We start from the raw sequence: 20,849 nt of genomic DNA on the forward strand, positions 1-20,849 counted from the left end.
CCATCCCAGTGTTCAGAAGGGTGATGCTTTAGCCATGCATTCACTTTGCAATACAATATATGAGACCATCTCCCTCCACAGGAGCACTTTATTGCATTGCAAAGCCACTACAAGATTAAAATGTTGGCAAATTCAGCAAATGTTGGCAAATTCCTCCTGCTGTTGACCCAATGAGCTGCAGTAGTACTTGTTCAAATAATCTCATTTCATTTACATGAGATGCAGGCTTCTATACTTTATTTCGTACTTTCTATCAGCAACCTAACCCTCTGATTCCAAGTCTGCTGGAACCAGTTTTCCAGGTAGCCTCCTTCCTCTCCATATTGTTCATGAAGATGAGTTTTCTAGCAGCTACCCAAGAATTTCTGTGATCAACATCTTTCTCATATGTGTTATCAACCATAGTGGAAAGTTAAAGACTATTCTCAGCTGCAGCTGCACAGCATTGCTATGATCAATCCTGTGTGAAGGAATGCTAAACTTTAAGTATGTTTTAAAAGCCTTTTAAAAAAACCATAAACTCAGCTTGTCACATATACCAATTATCAACCACACTTCCCTTGCATGGAAGTTTTCATTTGACTTGATTTACTTGAAAGTCTGCTTCTGGATACACAAAAATTCAGAACAGAATTGGTACAAAGCACTTTTTAATCTCTTTTTTAAAGCGGTTAAAGGCGAGTTTAAAAAGCTACTGTTTTTCTTTGATAACCTATAAATTGGCAGTGCTATTTCAGCTCTATTAGTTAATTGCTGAAGTACAAACTGGGCTCTGGAAGAAGAAAAGGTTGTTTTGTTATGAATATTAGTCTTCAAAAGCCAAAGAGAGGTCATTACACCCTTAACTTCTAGGTCTAACAGGTCTATTCTAACTACTCCAGCATGCAAATCATTTAAGTATCTTACTTTTAAGTATTCAGTTCTTTCACTTAACTCATTTAAAACTAAAATACAACTACAGCAGGTTGTTATTTACACGTTTGAGTGCTAGCCCTGGTGAGTCATCACTGGCATTTAAACCTGAGAATACATTCAAGTATTTGAAACATTGAATGCATCATGGGTTTAATCTTGTTTTAACACTCAGATGACTCCAAGTGTCCCAGCCCTAAACAGGGATAAACAGTTTTAGTGGAAATGAAAATCTCCTTTAAAAGCTATCAGTCCACACTCCAAGAGAACGTGTTTAGCTTACCCGACTTCTCCGAGATACAGGAAGTCCCAGTGACGAGCCATTGTCTACATCTCCCATAAGGAAGTCTGAAATACTGCCAGAAAAACAAAGACTTGTGTTATTTCATTACTTTACCTCACTGAGAACAAAAACTGTTTCTAACAGCCTTCAAAATGGCTGCAAACAATTTTTAGCCTTATATTCCCTGCAATCTCTAGACCATCACCATTTACCTTTTCAAGAATCAACCACCAAACCAAACCCAAATACCCCCAAAAAGCAGTAAAATTGTTCTCATGTGGTTCATTTAAGTTCGCTTTCTTTTGGACAACTATTAACTGATAAACTAGAGTTTGGATTGCTGTTTAGTCTTCATTTGATTCAGCTCTGCTAACCTCTTGAGAAACTCCTTCTGGATTCCAACTTACACGTTTCCAAAGGTGAATGCCAATGTTTCAATGGAAGAAAATATTTCACTGAAGAGCTCCCTCTTGCTCTCTTCTTTAACTTCTTTGAAGTTCACCGCTTAGGAGAAAAAAAAATGACAACCCAAGAGTGAGAGGTGGGGTCAAGCAAGCAAGTTTACTAGGCCTAAAGACAGATCTTATACACATGAACATGCAATGTTACACTGTCCTGAACAACTGACAAAACACAGTTTTACAGAAGATTAGTAAGAAAGTAAACATGAGAGGAAAGAAATTAACACAATCCAGATGCTTCCCACAATGAAATCAGATTCCTCTTCCACTTCCTATAGCTTCCTACTTAAGCAGCAGCTTTGTATGGGAATGTAAGGGGAAGAGAAAACCCACACTCGTTTACCAGCCAAAGCCACACCATAGAGCAGTTCACAAATGCAGTCACGTATTTAAAAACCTGCTTCTTTTCTGGGTAGAAAGTCCAACATTCAGAACACGAGCAGTAGTTCATGGAGGTGCACACACCCCCAACTGCATGTGATCCTGTTGCATCCAGGACATTTGATTTCTGGCTTCAATACAGCCAAATAGAAAGCTATCTAGATGTACTGTCCATAGCAAAACCCTTTAACTATTAGCTCCATAGTCTGGCAAAAGTCCCTGAGTTCTGCCCATTAAAAGCTTTCATGCCAAACTGGAATACTGAGAAGACAAGCAATTTGTCCAGAGTTTCTATTAACTGGATGAAGAGGAGAAGGGAGGAAGGAGAAGACAAAAAGCACAACCAGTTTTACGCATTTTCAACTTAACTCCTTGATCATTGCTGAGTGTGAATTATTTCTGTAGAGAAGTCACATAGGGAATTATTTATTAGAGAATTATTTTGTTGAGGAGACCCCTTTAAACTGAAGCTAAGCCCTCTGGATGCAAGTTCATAATCTGACGTTGCAAGAGCAGACAGTTTCACATGAGCTGTTCACTCTGATTCATCGCTTTCTGCAGGACCTGTGGCAATGTCGATTTATTTACATTTAAAGTACAAATACAGAAAGAATGGACCATAATGACTTTTACAAATATCAAAAATTACATCATCTTCCAATGTTGCCCATTCTATGCTCATTTTCTTAGCAAATTAAAGTAACAGACTTTAAATATCCAAACTTCCTGCCAGGTGCCTAAACATTAATGGGTAACAAACAAAGAAAGTACAGTAATCTGCTCCCCCATTAGACTTCCTCTGTGAAAGGAAAAGTTTTTAACCAGTAAATTAACACAGCTGCATCCATTTTTATGCAGCATTCCTGATCAACACTTTAATAACAACTACTTCTATATAATGTTATTACAGAAATATGGGCACTCTCATGGGCTATTTGCACCATTACTTGCAGAGCTGGAACAATGTGTTGTAATAACCTACAGCCAAAACCAGCCATATACTATAAACAAAAATTAACAGTCTGTCGCCACAGTTCACTCCTAAATTAAGGCTTTTTCTACCTCTTCCTTCTTCTACACTTTGTAATTACATTAAAAAATGCCTCTGGCACCTTTGTTTGACATAAAGCTCAATAAAGCTCCATGGATTATATATAAAATCTGTGGAGTTTTATTATACACACACACTTCTTAAACAGCAGTGGATTTCTTTATTTTTGTTAATTCAGGTTAATGGAAAACCTCAGCTTTCCAGAGATAACCCTGCTTCTGAGCCCAAGCTTTGCATTCCAAATCATTAAGCAACAACAGTTACTATGAGATCTATAGATTACAAGCCACTAATGACTAGAAAAACAACTGGGGTGCCAACATGAAACACAAACTATTTCAAAATTAAAAGATCCCTGCAAAACCTGTCTATAGATTCAAAGCACTTACCACTGAAACACTCTTACATCCATCAGCTGGGGTGTCTTCAGAGAAAAGAGCACTTCTTTCACTTTGCTAATGAGACACGAATATAGACAGCCCTAAAGAAATGCTGTCTGTTTCGCTCTGCCTTCCTGTTCCAGGAAGAGTTGTATTAAGCTTTATACTTTAAATACTAGAGAAATCCTTCCTTTTCAGGATCCATCACAAATGGAATAATTCATCTGAAGTTTCTTCAAAATTGCCACTTTTGCCTACAAGGTTAGTGCAAGCTGTCAGTAAATCAGTGGAATACAAGCAGCTTTCTTCCAGCTTACTACCACTGGAATGCTGATGTACTTAACATCAACTTTAAACCATGCACTCTCTTTCCCCAGGACATCCTGACTGCACACAATAGCCACTGACAACAATGAACTTTAGTAATCTTTCCATGTCTGGAAATGACAGCTATCTGTCTATAGTTCTACAGATTCCAAAGCAAGTATACAACTTAACAACACTTTCAAGTAAGACTTCAGATGTCATATAATTAACTTTAAAAAAAGAAATCATATTATAGCAATATATTAAACTTTGGACTCCAGTATGTGAAATGCAAGCCTAGCTTGCATTAAAGTGGATCTCTATTTCCAAAGCTAGCAAAACCGTCTTCAAACTGAGGTGACTTTGGCAACCTCATCAAAATGCTACGAGACACTGCAAAACTCTCTATACCATCCAAAAGCTTTCTGATTCAAGCACAGAACAGGCTGGGGAGCCAGCAACAGCCATGGAAGTTTTGAAAGCCAGAATACCAGAAACTGAAGCAGTGTCTAAGGACGTTTAAGCAATGCTTCTGAAACCATGAAGAGGGTGTCACCTGTGAGGACCAAAGTGGAACCAGGGCCTTTGAAATGTGAAGCTTAGCTCACAGTGACCACAGCACGCAAGCTTCTCTGATGCTGTCTTGTTCCCTTCCAATCAAATCAACACAGCACAGCCCAGGAAAGCCAGGGGACACAGCCACAGCAGATGGAGTCTGCAGGAGTTTGCTTGCCTTCTGCTTCCCCCCTCCCCATGCGCACATGCAAGACTGGCAGAGCAAAGCCTGGGCAAGTCTGAACTACACCAGCCTTCAGGATTTACTCTCTTCAGGTCAATTTTCTCAGACCTAGCAGACGTATATGGTAACACCGCCATCTACTTCCTTAGATAGGAATCCATATACTTTACTAGCTGACTTTTAACCAGTAAGCAGCTGACTGACTTACTGGAACTGAATACCTTTGCAATCAGTTTTCTGTATTAAACTCCTAAAAATGCTACCGAGAACCTTTCTGAACTATTTCAAAACCAAAAACACCACCCAAGCAAAGAAAAAACCCACCCATGACCAAAAAACCCACACCTTCTCCCAAAGCAAAGACTTCGAATACTTCTTGTTACTACCTCTCATCTTTAAAAGTGTGTATTAAAAAACATGGTGGGGGGAATGTGAGTGAAGAGCAGTTGTATGCAGACTGGTAAGAGGCAGAAGAAGAGTATTTGCAGCTAGAGAGGATCAGCAGGCTGTACAGGCAACTGCTTTTCTCCTTTTAGGTCTCTGTGCCATGTAATCTCAGCAGCCTTTATTTACTACCAAGTCTGGCAGCCTCCCCAGCTTCAACTGAATGCCAGTAAGTTTGAGGAACTCTTTCCTACTCCCTCCACAACATATTTTTCTCTGAATTTACATCACAGATACACCAACAACATTGAAGTCACTTCACCTTGACAGAGGTATTTAGTTTTGAGGCAGAGCAATTAGAACAAAAAAAACATACCCAAAATGGTAATATCTGCAAGTGCAATTTTCAACTTTACCAGGAATCTGCATCGATTCTAGTGATCCAGTTAAGTCAAAAGGTGCAATTTAGAGCAAAAGAACAGTATAAACTTGAATCCAGCATAGTATCAGAACCATGTACTCTGGAGCTACCAACGATCCGAAGACACTAAGTGGGAAAATAACAACCACGAGTATGATGGTGGGCCAGGCTGGGAGGTGTCTTCCAGAAATAGGATTCTAAACAGGTTGCAAGCAAGATGCTTCGGTCAGTCTCAATTCTTCCAGATCAAGCAAGGTGACATTTAAAAGGCACTCATCACAAAGCACCCGAGTAAGCACGTATAAGTAGTAGAGTCCAAGCAAAGACGCCCGATGAACCCTGTTCAAGATTCAGAGACATCAAAGGGGGTTTTGCCTACACTTTCCTGAAACTTCAGTATAAAATAGTAAAACTATGATACTATCTGTTCTGCCAAGCATCATTCTCTGTGGCAAGATTAAGATAACATGCTATAGCTAGTTTTTCCTTCAATCTGTTAGAAAGGAATAGCATTAGACATCCAAAGCAGAACAAGCAACACACTGAGATCATTGCCACTGAAGGACCAGAGGAATGGCTGGGAGGCTTGAAGGAGGGGCACAGGCACCCTGATTTTTACTAGCATTCAAAAATACTCCCACTTGCAGTAATTTAAAGGGGTAGTCTGTCTGCACTGGCCATTCCCTTGAAATCACAGTGCAACTTCTCATTTAAAAGCCAGAGTTGCTGGTTCCAAAGTTACTGGAACTGATTTCACTAAGAGCAAAAGCAGACATTTGTTCAAATGGCTATTTGCCTCTATGGGAAGTACCAAATACAAACTAGATTTGAAACCCTGGCATTATGCAAAGATTCAAAAAGGTCTTTCTAGAACCTAAGCCAGTTACACTTCTATTTCTGAAGGGGGAGAAGGAAAGGAAGAAATCATGTGTAAATCCCAGCTTGTTTCTATTTCATCCTCTCCTAAATAAACATCAGAAATTTTCCATGCCAGGTTAATCTTCTTCCTAGTCATAAATGTGACTACAGATACAGACTGCTTCCACGTCTTTTTATAGTTCTGCCCTCCAATGACAAGAAACAGATGAGTCACATGAACTTCTTTCATAATGTCACATTAACATGCCTGGGAACACAGAGGAAAAAGGATACTGGTTCTATCCTACCAGCTCCTCATATTCTTGTAGCTTCCTGTTTATTTAACAGTTACATTAGTCCTAGTGAAATAACCACAGCTGAAAACCTGTGAATGCATGTGCTTCTGACAGGCCAGTGTAAGCAAATGCAGGGTCTGATATGCTTACAAGCCACTACAACCTGCTGTATTTTCACCTCAGCTTCCTCAGTTCCAGCAGCCATACACTTCAGTTTGAATACAAACACAGCACAGTATGATCCTCACACCAAAACCAGCTGTGAAAACCAAGCAGGCGCTCAAGACAAACTGCTTTCACATTTGCCACAGGCTATGCTTTTTAATACAGCAAAGGTTTTGCTGTTCCTAAGAGAAGTAGGGCTTGGGTACCTGTCAGAGAGAGCTGAAATGCTGAAACTCCCTGTTCCCATCTCCAGACACATGAGGAATACAATACATGGTTGAACACTGATAGGCCTTACTACAGCCTTCATTTGAAAGTACTTTTTGTATGAAAGGCTACAGAACTGAGGCAGGACTGACCGAGACTGCCTTCTTCAGTGTGACCCAGAGCTCCCCTTCCTTGCTATTAACCTGGGAACTCCACAAGGCCAGGTCATATGGCACTGGATCACTCGCTCTGTGGTAAGTCGTGTTTGCTTTAGCCAAAAAGCAGCCAGTTTATGGCAGCCTCTCCGTTCTAGGTCCAGAATGCATGCTGCTCACCAGAGAGATGAGCAACTCAGGAAGAAATGAGAGAGAACACTATGAACAGCAATTGCATGCCATAATCTTTTATTCCATCAGAAAACACTTCTTATCTCTTTAGTCAAGCTGGAAGAACACATTTGTATCAGATGGGCACTGTATCATCACCGCACTTTGGATCCCATAGCAGGAATCCTAAAGCGAGACTTTCAGTACTGTCAAACCATTGCCAATGAGAAAGCTCTTCACAATGTAACAAGGAGGGGGAAAAAGTCAAAACTCGAGCTCTGTTCCAGAAGCAGGACAAAGACTGTTACCATAACAAAATCAACTCCTTTCATGCCTTTTCTCGTTGAGAGGTTTCTCATTGTACAAGGTCATATTTAAGATAGTTCAAGTGGGCCATAGCCAAACAGAGACTTTTCAAATGTCCCTAAAGTAGTCTTATACCTTGACCTGCTTCAACACATCTGACACAAAACTGGAAACCATGACTGTATGGATTTTGTTTCAAGAGGCATTCTCACAACAACAAAGAGCAGAGCCACTCTCAGCATTCTGTAATTATGCAGTGTGCACAGTGCTTTCCTTACAGGAGTTTTTCTTTCCATAAAGAGAAGAATGCAATCCCTCCATAACTATACAAACTCAATATAGTAACAGTGAATGAACTCAACAACGCAAATGCTAGTAATCAGTTGATTTCAAGTGCAAACATTTATACAAACTGAAATCTGAAAGAGCTAAAAAGTATGCGTGAATATCTGTATTGCCCAAAAAAGGTTTAGTACTAAAGTTATTTCTTCCGTTCACTATCAAGAGAAATGAAAGAATGCTAAAGTAACTGTTCAAAGAACACCTACTCATTAAACCAGGAAGAAACAGATACAGCCAAGTATCCCAGCTGCTCCAGCCAATGAGCCAGCTTCAGTTGGAGCTTGGCTCAGATGCCTCTATACAAATGCCTGTAGCATGGGGAACAAACAAGAGGAATTAGAGATGTATGCACGTCTACAGGGGTATGATATAATAGGCATCACAGAAACATGGTGGGATGGCTCCTACGACTGGAGTGTTGGAATGGAAGGTTACAGGCTCTTTAGAAAAGACAGGACCGGCAGGCGGGGAGGGAGAGTTGCCCTTTATGTTAGGGATAGGCTGGAGAGTATGGAACTCTGTCTGGGGACAGGTGAGCAGTCCACAGAGAGTTTGTGGGTCAGGGTTAAAGGGAATATAGCTATGGGAGACATTACTGTGGGGATCTGTTACAGACCGCCTGATCAAGGAGAACCTGCAGATGAAGCACTCCATAGACAGATCGGAAAAGCCTCACACTCGCAGGCCCTTGTTCTCATGGGTGACTTCAACCACCCTGACATCTGTTGGAAGGACGGTACAGCCCGGCACAAGCAATCCAGGAGGTTCCACGATTGTGTAGAAGACAACTTCCTTCTGCAAGTAACAGAGGAGCCGACAAGGAGAGGTGCCACGCTTGACCTCGTGCTCACCAACAGGGAAGGGCTCGTTGGAAATGTGATGCTCCAGGGCAGCCTTGGATGCAGCGATCATGAGATGCTCGAATTTGAGATCCTCAGGACAGTGAGAAGAGCGTGCAGCAAGCTCACTGCCCTGGACTTCAAAAGAGCAGACTTTGGTCTCTTCAGGAACCTGCTTAGGAAGGTTCCATGGGATATAGCCCTAGAGGGCAGAGGGGCCCAAGACTGTTGGTTGATATTCAAGGATCACCTGCTACAAGCTCAGGAGTGTTGCATCCCAACTAGAAGGAAGTGCAGCAGGAGGGCCAGGAGAACTCCTTGGATGGATAAAAAGCTCCTGAGGAAAATTCAAATGAAAAAAGAGGCTTATAATAAGTGGAAGCAAGGACAGGCGGTGTGGGAAGAGTACAGGGATGCTGTCCAGGAAGCTAGGGACCAGGTTAGGAAAGCTAAGGCCCAGTCAGAATTAAACTTAGCTAGAGGTATTAAAGATAACAGGAAGGGATTCTACAAGTACATAGCAAATAAAAAACAGACTAGGGGGAATGTAGGTGCCCTCAGGAAGCTCTTAGGAGAACTGGCTACACAGGACTTGGAGAAGGCTGAGGTTCTGAATGACTTCTTTGCCTCGGTCTTCACGGGCAAAGGCTCTGACCAAACCACCCAAGTCTTGGAAGGCAGATGCAGGGACTGTGAGAATGAAGACCTTGTGCCCACTTAGGAGAGGAACTGGTTCAAGACCATCTTAAAAATCTGAATGTGCACAAGTCCATGGGTCCTGATGAGATCCATCCGCGGGTCCTGAAGGAGCTGGCAAATGAAGCCACTGGCCATCATATTTGAGAAATCATGGCACTCAGGTGAAGTTCCTGATGACTGGAAAAAGGGAAATGTAACCCCCATTTTTAAGAAGGGGAAAATGGATGACCCGGGGAATTACAGACCAGTCAGTCTCACCTCCAAGCAAAAACTTGGAGCAGATTCTCCTGGAAGGCATGCTAAGGCACATGAAAAACAACAAGGTGCTTGGTGACAGCCAGCATGGCTTCACTAAGGGGAAATCCTGCCTGACCAATTTGGTGGCCTTCTGTGATGGGGCTACAGAACTGATGGCCAGGGGTAGAGCAGTTGATGTCATGTACCTGGACCTGTGCAAAGCATTCGACACTGTCCCACTCGACATCCTTGTCTCTAAATTGGAGAGACATCAATTTGATGGATGGACCACTCAGTGGATAAAGAACTGGCTGCATGGCCGCATGCAGAGTTGTGGTCAATAGCTCTATGTCCGGCTGGGGACCAGTAACAAGTGGCGTCCCTCAGGGATCGGTGTTGGGACCGGTCTTGTTCAACATCTTTGTTGCTGACATGGACAGTGGGATTGAGTGCGCCCTCAGCAAGTTTCCTGATGACACCAAGCTGTGTGGTTCGGTTGATACCCTGGAGGGAAGGAATGCCATCCAGAGGGACCTCGACACGCTTGTGAGGTGGGCTGATGAAAACCTCATGAAGTTTAACCATGCCAAGTGCAAGGTCCTACACCTGGGTCCGAGCAATCCCAGGCACAGCTACAGGTTGGGCAGGGAAGAGATTCAGAGCAGCCCTGTGGAGAAGGACTTGGGGGTGTTGGTCAATGAGAAAGTGAACATGGGTCGGCTTCAGTGTGCGCTTGCAGCCCAGAAAGCCAACCATATCCTGGGCTGCATCAAAAGGAGCATGACCAGCAGGTCGAAGGAGGTGATCCTGCCCCTCTACTCTGCTCTTGTGAGACCTCACCTGGAGTATTGTGTGCAGTTCTGGTGTCCTCAACATAAAAAGGACATGGAACTGTTGGAACAAGTCCAGAGAAGGACCACGAGGATGATCAGGGGACTGGAGCACCTCCTGTATGAGGACAGGCTGAGGAAGTTGGGGCTGTTCAGCCTGGAGAAGGGTGCATGGAGACCTCATAGCAGCCTTCCAGTATCTGAAAGGGGCCTATAGGGATGCTGGAGAGGGACTCTTCGTTAGAGACTGTAGTGACAGGACAAGGGGTAACGGGTTAAAACTTAAACAGGGGAAGTTTAGATTGGATATAAGGAGGAAATTCTTTCCTGTTAAGGTGGTGAGGCACTGGAAGGGGCTGCCCAGGGAGGTTGTGAATGCTCCATCCCTGGCGGTGTTCAAGACCAGGCTGGATGAGGCCTTGGGTGATATGATTTAGCATAAGGTGTCCCTCCCCACGGCAGGGGGTTGGAACTAGATGATTTTAAGGTCCTTTCCAACCCTAACTATTCTATCCTGTGATTCTATGATTCCAAGTCACTAATTACAATTTCCCAGAACTATGAAAAGTTGTAACTCCTTACCTTTTACTTTTGCAATAACTGTTCCTGCAGCACTAAGGATCTCGACCGAGTTTAGATTTTGGTATTTACTTATCACTGCTTTTAAAACACGTAGCAACTCCCCCAGGCGTTCATGTACTACCTGGTGCAGGCCATCTTGGTTCTCTGAAAAGAGGAAAGGAGAAACTATATTAAAATGGTGAATGAGCACCCAATCACATTCAAACCAGTTTGATGGTAACATATCTGGACTGAGGTCTAGGCCATATGGATGCTGGGTCTGCTTAGAACAAAGAAACTGAAAAAAAAAAAAAAAGTGTTATACAGGCATTTGCCAACAGTTTACTTGCAATATTGTATGTGTTTTATAGACAGACTCATTTCCTCCAAAACTCAAGTAAGTATACTTAAAACAAAGACTCTACAGCAATATCCTAAGATTTCTGAATTAAACCATCTCCTTTATCTCATGTAATTTCATCAACCATTGATTTTGATCACTACATATATTCAAAGCAGAGTATCAACAAAAACACATTGGGACTGCTCAGCTGGTATTTCCACACCTGATCCAAATTCATCATAATTTCTTTCTAGTCATAAAATTACACAAAGATTTTTGGCAAATGTTGGCTAACTTTGAACTCAAACATCAGTCAAATCTTGTGCATCTTTAATATACAAGTCCAAATCTACAAGGTCTGTCTTTAAGCATGTCAGTCCTCATAAGGAAACCCCCTCAAATAAGTGCTGTTTTTCATAGCATATGCCTCTTGCTGTGTGTCCCCAAACCCATCTCACCTTGTTTTTCAGCAACACAGTTCCAGTTGCATACATGGCCCAGGTTAAACCACAAGCTCTTACACTCTGTTACAGAAGAGGTGCTGGTGCACGGAATGAAAGGTTCCCATGCACTAGAGTGCTGCGTTGCAAGTTCTGGTCAAAAGCTTTCAAATTCAGGAAAGTCTAGCTTATGAAAAAGAAAAAGAGGATCTAATACAAGCTGACTCACTTCCCCAGCGAGCAAAAGGAATGGCAATTCTGTGTAGTCTGTGGCCATGATAACAAACAGGTCAATACAGATAATTACAGTACAGTGCAAATTGATCCAGGGTTACTAAGAAAACAGTTTCAAATCTGAGCCATTCTGTTCTGACTACAAGACATGATATTTAGGCTAGAGGCCCAACAAATACAGCATGACACATAAGTACAGTATATCACTACTGGCAGGTGGGTAGGTTGTGGGGACTACATACAAATCACATGCAATTGTTACCGAGTGCAAAAGCAAGCCTTCGAAGAACCACTATGCTTTATCTCCCTATACACCAAACATCAGGAGGGTTTTTTCAACTCAGACTAGCTTATACATGGTCAAAGGAAAAACCCCGACGCAGGAAGTGGACTAAGGCAAAAACTTTATCTACCATTCACCGGCAACTTGCATGTTTTTTCCTGCTGGAGGGGAGTAGGAAGCTCTGTCCACAACAGGATACACAGAAGTCTAGGAAAACCCATCTTACACAGCAGTAAATTAAGAAAACTGTGATTTATTAAAGAGGCATAGCTGTGGCTTTCTCTTCATTTACATGTACACATGATGTTTTTTAACTGAGGACTCAAGTAACAAGTTATTTTCAGGTAATAGGCTATTAGATAGTTAAAAGAATTCCAAGTAGTTCATTACTAAGACTGTAGTGTGTAGAATTAAATCCTCAGGAGATGGTCTGTGGTGGTTGTGTCTCATTTCTTCATACAAATCCCCAGAGGCACACAAAATTGTCTGCAACACTTCGCTGAGGCTCCTGACTTACACTGGCAGGACTGGGGCAGATACGCTTTTATGATGGTGTTTGAAAGCTGTATGCCACAAACCTGCATCAGATGTTTCTGTCTAACAAGAGTACATGGAGTCCTCACATGAAGGGCATGAATACCATGGTCAACTGACCAGAGATGGTCTGCACAAGCACACCATTTGACCAGAACTGCATTTCTTGCCTAGCCAAGACAAAGGTGTCCCTGTCTTCTGATGCACACCCCTGGCCAGAGACAAAAAAAAGAGTTCCTAATCACGTGAGCAGGAATACACATGCATATAACCAGGTCCTTCCGGCAATGTGGTTGGTAGACTTTTGGACCCCTAAGAAGTAAGGGAGGGGAGGCAAGGCAGGAAAGCAGATAAATCAATCTAGAAATTGCTCCCAGCTTGGGAGCCTTCAGGAAGGAGTGCACCACAGGCATGCAACAAACTGCATGAATTATTGTGGGGAGTTCAGTCAGACATACAGCTACAGGCTTGTCGCTACAGGACAAAACAGCCTTTTGGGCTTTTACAGGTTAGGGTAAAGACAATCAAAACCATAGAGAAGACTAATTAAAGCATATCTGATCCCAAAATGCAGTTTGTTCGTATTAAATTTTGATAATATTTTACTAGACCAACAGAGGTGGAGGAAAAAAGGCAAAGTGGGAGAGGGAAGAGAGCAAGAAAAAAAAAACACAACTTGAGGGAAACAAGCCTCTTCAAGTCTGAAACAGAAACAGTAAGCTTCAAAGGGAAATGCAAGTTGAAAACAACTGCTGAGTGGAATTAAATGTTTATCATACCATCCAAGAGAACACTATCACTAAAGTAATGCATTCGAGCATAAGATTAGTTATTTGTACTCTTGAAAGTGAAAAGGTCTGGCTACACCCAGCTGTGATTTCTTTGTATTCCATCACTGCTTTATTTGTTTATAGAATATCTAAAACATTGTTTTCTGTGCCTCCACAAGACAAAAGGTCTGTGACAAGTAGTGCTTGGGAGAGGGGTGGGGGCAGAAGCCATCAGGAACCACAGTTAATACTGCCTTTGCAACTGATACTCACCAGACACACACCTAAACAGAGATTTCCTGCCCAGGACACATTTATAAACCACAGGTAATAACACAATCTAAATATGCCAGCTTAACAAAACACAGTTTTAACACTAAGGAGTCCAAAAATGGCTTAAGAAACCCAACCAACACTAGAGCAAATACTGTTTACAGTGAAAAGAATGCATGAGGAAATGTGTCTCCAGCAAGTTCCTGTTGAATCTGATTTAAGCAGTCATGAAAATTCATTTACTTTCAGTTTTTCTTCTGTCCCTTGTCTGGCTATACACATTCATTTATCTACATGAAGTCCAGCACGAAATTCCTCCACCAATGGATGCTTCTTGGGTCTCAGACTTAATAACATGAATTATGATACTATAGAAGACTAGGTGGTAACTTGGGACCAGAGGACCCTGCTGATCCTGCAGAGAGGACCTGTGCACACGGGTTGAGTTTTTTCCTTAGGTGACTACAGGAATCTCCTATGAGGATCAGTCGGCCCTCTACTCCCCAGAAGGAAAAAAAACCCCAGAACTCTTGAAACTGTAGGAAAATCAAAAAGGCTTGGAGGAAACTTAGTAGCCTATCTGTGAATCTTCCTTCACTGGGGTTTAAACTGTCATTTGCATAGGCTGAAAACAAGCTTTTCCAAAATGTAAAGGCAACCACATGAGTAGAAGAAGTGGAGAAAGAGGAATAGAGTGAAAATCGTGTATTCAACACTAACAAACCTAATGCAGAAGGAAGACAGGAGAGTGCAGCCAAGCAGCCTGTCAGCGTAAGCCAAGCCATCTCAGTAGCACATTAGCATCACACTCCTCAATGTTTTGGTCACCACATTTCCTAACCACTCATCCATCTTTAAAGTAAAACCACCATAAGCTACCTGTTTTCTCATTTTAGGTGTTTCTCAACAGGAAGCTTTTGTTTTAGTAAACCAGCAAGCAATAATGGCCTTACAGCTATGGATTCTGTTCACACAGAACTAAATCAAATTTACCCATCAAGCTTGTGAGCACCAGTCACCCTCCTTGCCAAGTCAGGGCTGGTCACAATGCATGCAGTCAGGAAAGGCACTAGCTGTGTCAGTTGGCTGGTATTCTTTTGTCTGACCTGATTTAGTGTTGGCCCAAACTTTTCTGAAGCTGTTTATGTCAACAAATGTTTGCCAGGACAAGTTTTAATGCAGACTAATGTGCAGGTTTTCCCCTCCATGGCCATCACCTATCCTACATTCCCTATCCTACACTGCTGTTCAGATCCCTACAGAAGATGCATGCACCATTCTGCTTATCACTTTTCCACCTACAATATTAATGCTTAACAGCAGGAGACTCTCCCTCCAGTACTCAGTTTTCACCAGTCATAAGAGAAACAATTACACAACTTGTCTCGCTGTGGTTAAAAGCTTGTCTCAAGTGTAACTAACTGAAGTTGTTCACATTGATAAAAAGGAAAGACAGGGCATCAATTTAGATAAGCCAACCAAAAAGTAACACATCTGTGAAAAGCTCTTGAGGCCTTGAGACTTTCAAAGCAAATATTCTAATTCACACCCTTTTATATAGTCTTGCTTTACTTTACCCAAGGCGCTTTCCTACAGGTAAAAGGACGCGATGATTTACTTAATGCATTTGATAGCTTTCAACAATGTTATACACAGTGACAGATACCACCAATGCAGAACGACCTGCCATGCATACTCTACAGCCACAAGCTTATACACGTACCAGTCTTTTGACTATGGGGTTGTGGGGGATTATATATAAACTTACTTATTGTGAAAGTCTTGCTATAAAGTAGGTAACCTGTATTTCCGCATAAATAATTTCTCCATCTACCCTCATGGACACTATTAAATACTTTCTTTGATAAGTGTCTACCATGAACTAACTCACACTATGGATGTTCCCACTAGTTTAAGAGAATGAATGAATGCAACTGATGAGAACATTTAAATGCCAGTTGTATACAAAGCCACCAGGCCATGTACAGTGGCAGAAACAAACCATCACCCTTACTAGGTCTAGTCCCCATGTTGAGAACTGCCTTTGTAAACTGCTGCTGATCAGCTGAAGAGTGTGCACTGCAGCTTCCCTTCTACTGAAACACAGAAGCCTCGGTTCTCATTGGAAGTACCACTTTACCTCTTCTGCATAAATCCCAATCTCCTCTAGGAGAAAGGGAGAAGCCAAACAGAACAGTCTTGCAGCATGGTGGCAAGAACAAGCACACAAACTGGGAAGCAATTTCCTCAATATCTGAATACCTGGATCTGGAGCTTATTAAAGTCTCACGAGAATATAAACAGTCAGCTCCTCATGGCTTTTGATCTTGGAAGGATTCAGAAGTAAGTTTGAGTAACCAACATCTCACTCTACAAGACCAACATCTTGGCTAAAAGACTGTCAACTCTTATTTACCCATAACCTCATTGTTGGCATTAGGGTAAATTACATGCTGTTTCCATTATGTTACACAGAATGATTACACGGCATCAGCAGTTATCCCACCTAGGGTGGGGGGATGGGAGGTGGAAGTCAGCATTGGGATGGAGCTGATCCCAAATAAAATAACTTTAACCTAAAACTACATTACTATCACCTTCATCAATGTTCATATTACATACTAGAAACCTGTCAGCACCCAGGTCTGAACCTGACCCAGACTATGAGACTTCCCAGTGAGCATCACAGAGTAGGAAAAATGATCATACAACAACTAACTGTGTGGAAATCACCTCGTTCCTACATCTGCAGTTTGAGAAACAGCCCCAGATTAACCATCATTTTCTTTTTGCTCTCCTCTCCCTGTCAGACCCATTCTAACATGATGAACAGCCTGCTGTATTTGTCTGATTTGACAGAGGTCACTATCACACTCAAAACATAACGAGAACTGATCAAACACAGAGAAAACATGTTTTACGCTTTGCTTTGACCAAAGGCTTGCTGGATATTTTAGATGTTAGCGGCCACAGATCAGGAGTGATGAGAAAACAGCAGTCTTAGGCTATCGTATTTCTTCCTTTATTTAGCTGTATAAACATAAGGTATGAAACATTTTAATTCACTGAAAACCAAAACCTTAAAGAATTTCTGAAAGAATTTATCATTGTAAAATCCCTAAGAAGGCTGGAAGCTGCTAAAAGGCACTGGTGAAACCACTGTATTTCCAAGCTGTGTTATGATGCAAAATTAGAAGCTACCTACTCATCTCTACGTCAGGAAACAACTTACTTGAAGCTTTCAAAACAGCAGGATGGCCAGTCCTACCTTTTTTGTTATCAGTATCATGGCAACTCTGGTTGTCATGGCATCATTAAAAGACACTACACCAAATTCATACAGATTTCAGCAACATGTGCTCCAGAATCCACCACAAGCAATGATTTAATCATATGCAGCAAAACTAAGAATTTATGGAAAAAATAAAGTTAAACAATTATTTCCATGAAGAAAATCTAAGGACATAGGAAGTTTTAGTATGAATGAGGAAAAGAAAAGCATAAAAACAGTAAGCCAAGCCCATAACATTTGACATAACAGCATTAATGTTTGGGAGGGGCTTGTTTGAGAAGAGTAATATAGAGATCCAATTCAGTGAGAATGCATGGAAAGTTCCTGCAAACAGCTTACTGAATACAGTATACTGAGAGTAACAATGTCTGATATATTACATGCATGTAGTGTTTTTATAATACCACAAAAGAATTCATGTTTGGCAAGTCAATTGCCCATTTACTGCCACTAAATTTGATCCCACAATTAGGTTGCATAAATTCAGGTTACAATTAAAAAGCAGGTGGTATTTACAGGTTTGTGGTATTTTCAGGGCAGAACTCTCTCTTGGCTTTTGAAACAAACAGGGTCGAAGCGCAGGCTTGCAATTCCTGCAGATAAGGTGCTCTAGAATAGGACCCCGAACTCTCCCCCATTAGTCCAGCCTTCCAGGGAAGATTTCCAGCATGATGAGTTTCTGTTGGGTACCACAAAAAACCCAAACAGCCCCTTCAGATTTCTCGTTTGCTGTCAGGGACTGGCCAAAATACATCAGTGTATCCATTCAGATTCAAGCATTAACCAGGATGACTGGCTTCTGATGTGACCTGAAGCTGTGGTGGGTTTTGTTTGTTTGTTTTAAAACTGGGCTAACATTCCTATCCCATTCAATTCTGGTCCAATTCTGTATTGCTGAGAAGTAAAAGCTTGCGTTAGAAGTCTTTCTCGCCTGTGTAAACAGGGCAAACCAAGAGCAGATTCACTGTCGGAAATTAAAGTTATAAAAATCAAGCTCTCTCTCAAAAAATCTTTTCAAGAAGTCAAATGAATAGACAGTGTCGTGCAAAATACATCAGAATAATCCAAATCTTCTCATTCTACCAGCACTGAAAGCAGTTAAGTATTTCCACGATGTTGGTTTGCCAACTGACATCAGCAGAACAGTTGTTACTCCACACTCAGTTCACATTTAAATTCATAGATGAGCTCCCCATTTGTGGATGTGGGGAAGCCTTTTGGAAAAAAACCACCACAATGCAGCTTTTCATTCATCTATTTCAATATGCTGGACATTACATTCCTTCAACTTTTGTATTCTACTAGCCTTGAGATTCCAGTCAACTAACCTAGATGTGCTCAGCCATGCAGTTTAATCTTTAGAATACATGAATCTTTTATTAACCCCAAATTTAAAGTCCAGAAAAAACTAATGAACAATGCTGAACTTGCCTTATTTACCTGTTTCTGACATATGAGTGAACACACGATGTGGCCATTTTAGCTACTGTTCATATCATTTCCCTGGAGTTTAAGAATAAAACTAGGTGATGACAATGCTTCAGCACCTTCAGAGCACATTTTAAGTTAGAATTCTAAGCTATCAAGTGGATGCAAGACTGATGAATACATTCACAATAAACCTGATCAGTCACCTTTCAACAGAAAACCATATCCACCAGAGTTAGCAACTATCCTTTACAAGTATGCTACTTATTCAAGGGCATTTTAAGTCCCTGGACTTAACAGTTGCCAATGGAAGATGCTGTTAAAATAAAAGGAGAAAACTTTTATGCTTTAAGCAACTCTGCTCTTTGCATATTGGTTCAAGTCCTGAAAACATGTGAAGTAATAGTGAACTTTCACAACAGGAATTTCTGAAGAACGAACAAGTTGAAAAAGGCAAGACCAGCCCCAGCAAGCTGATCTTACTCTATCAAACGGGCACACAGAAGAGGTGGGAGGAAAGTTTTGTTTTAGCAATTCAAAACAAAATCAATTTAACCTTTGCTAACCCACATCAAGAGATAGTATTAAACAAACCTTAACCTTTAACTCATTTTACTTCCAGCCTGAAGTACTATTTGTTCTACATGGCTGCTCCTTCCACTTTTAGCCTAAGTCACTGACTGAGTGAAGAAGCTATTTTATTGCTGCCAGCCCACCTAGCTTTCAAAGGACCACACAAAGCCAGGATTATGAGATTATATGGTGTTAAACAAGAGGTGCATTACTTTGTGCACTTCTTGTAAAGGATCCTTTAAGCACAATTACGGCCTGCTAGAGGATGTAACAGTATTCAATTTGGTTTGTTGATTAAAAGCTATGTAAAATCAGCTTAGATTTTAAGTGGGATTCAAATCACTAAAGCAGCAGCCAGTACCATAGGTTGTCTAGAAACCTGATGAACATAAAGGATTAATTATTTGAAGTTCCAGCACTGAAGTCCTGCTGAAACAAACACCCAAGAGAGTAAAGCCTGACTACATAACTTGCACAGGTGACACAGAGGGATGAGCTCTGTGGGAGTTCAAGAAGAAATCCCTTCCCACTTCCCAAATTCAGGCACAGTCAACCCTCTCTGCAACCTAACTTTCTGGTATCAGATAGTTCACATCTATGTATCTTTGACAATTTCATGTGAAAAGAAAACACTACAACACTGTCATTATAGCAGTAACTTATGTCCAACTCATACTCTGCATGCCCCAGAAGACGTTACCCACTGCACACTTCACCACGTTGTTTTTAATCGAGTAGTATTTCTTCACAAATAACTTACAATAGAGAGGTGAAAAAGACAACTCCAGAATCCGTTTGCTTTATGGTTCTGGAGTTAAGACCCCTGTTTTCCCCACTACCACTGAAGTTCTCACTCCACATAGTCAATGCTAAACTAAAATCCCAAAACCAACTACCAAAGGATGTGCAGGCCAGTAAAAGCTACAGAATGTGACACTTATAGCAGAAACAAGCAGAACTTGGTCAACTCTATATTTGAATATCAGCCACATGCACTTCATTTTTCATCCATGCCCCTTCAGATTTAAGCAACAATGGGACTTCCCCAAATACCTGAAGCACTTTTGTCATGACACAGAAAACAGTCCTGAAGAGGTTAAGTTTGATAAACCAACCTTTGTCCTAATTTGACAGAATCTCCAAAATAGAGATAACCAAAACTGGCAAATAACAATTCCTGTATACTGCTAAAAAATAGCCCAAGAAAGCACCTTCAAATGGTAACCCAGGAAAAAAAGACAAAAGGAAAAATGCTTTGTTCAGGTAAATCCACCAAAAAGTGAATTCCTGAAGTCCTGTGATTTGCAGTTACACTGTCATTAAGATGAAAGTTTAACCCAAACGCAACTATTTTCTACAGCCTTACATGAGTCACCTCAATCTCCTACCCTGTCATGCAGTTCTACCTCTAGTCCATTAAAGAGACATTAGATCCAACATAACCAAACCACCACAACACTTGCTTGGAATTAAGATACAAGTTTCAGTTCTGTGACCTTGCCACATAAATGGGAAGGACAAACACTTCCAATGAAACTATTGGAAAAGGAATGATTCAGTCTGTGAAAACTTCATAAAGTCAAGATCATTGAGGTAACAGTTAAACTTTATGCTGGTCAACATACAAAATTTACTTGTATTGATGTTTTAAGTTGTAACTTCGATATATTGATGCATCAGAGAAATGAGAAAATG

At 41.2% G+C, this 20,849-nt stretch overlaps 1 protein-coding gene across 5 annotated transcripts in view; it reads right to left on the reverse strand.

The window, feature by feature from the left end:
- The window catches only part of ARHGAP29 (Rho GTPase activating protein 29), a 53,077-nt gene that overhangs the window by 17,352 nt on the left and 14,876 nt on the right, over positions 1–20,849 (reverse strand). For all 5 annotated transcript variants that reach the window (XM_062630543.1, XM_062630544.1, XM_062630545.1 and 2 more), the window contains 3 exons: positions 11,006–11,149; positions 1,603–1,699; positions 1,196–1,268 (listed from right to left, as the gene is read on the reverse strand). In XM_062630543.1, the coding sequence (XP_062486527.1) occupies positions 1,196–1,268; positions 1,603–1,699; positions 11,006–11,149 (314 nt within the window). The remainder of the gene's footprint in view (positions 1–1,195; positions 1,269–1,602; positions 1,700–11,005; positions 11,150–20,849) is intronic.

Source organism: Pezoporus occidentalis, unplaced genomic scaffold (assembly GCF_034315485.1).
Source record: "Pezoporus occidentalis ecotype Australia unplaced genomic scaffold, CSIRO_AGI_Poc_V1 ctg356, whole genome shotgun sequence".
Taxonomy (NCBI): Eukaryota; Metazoa; Chordata; class Aves; order Psittaciformes; family Psittacidae; genus Pezoporus; species Pezoporus occidentalis.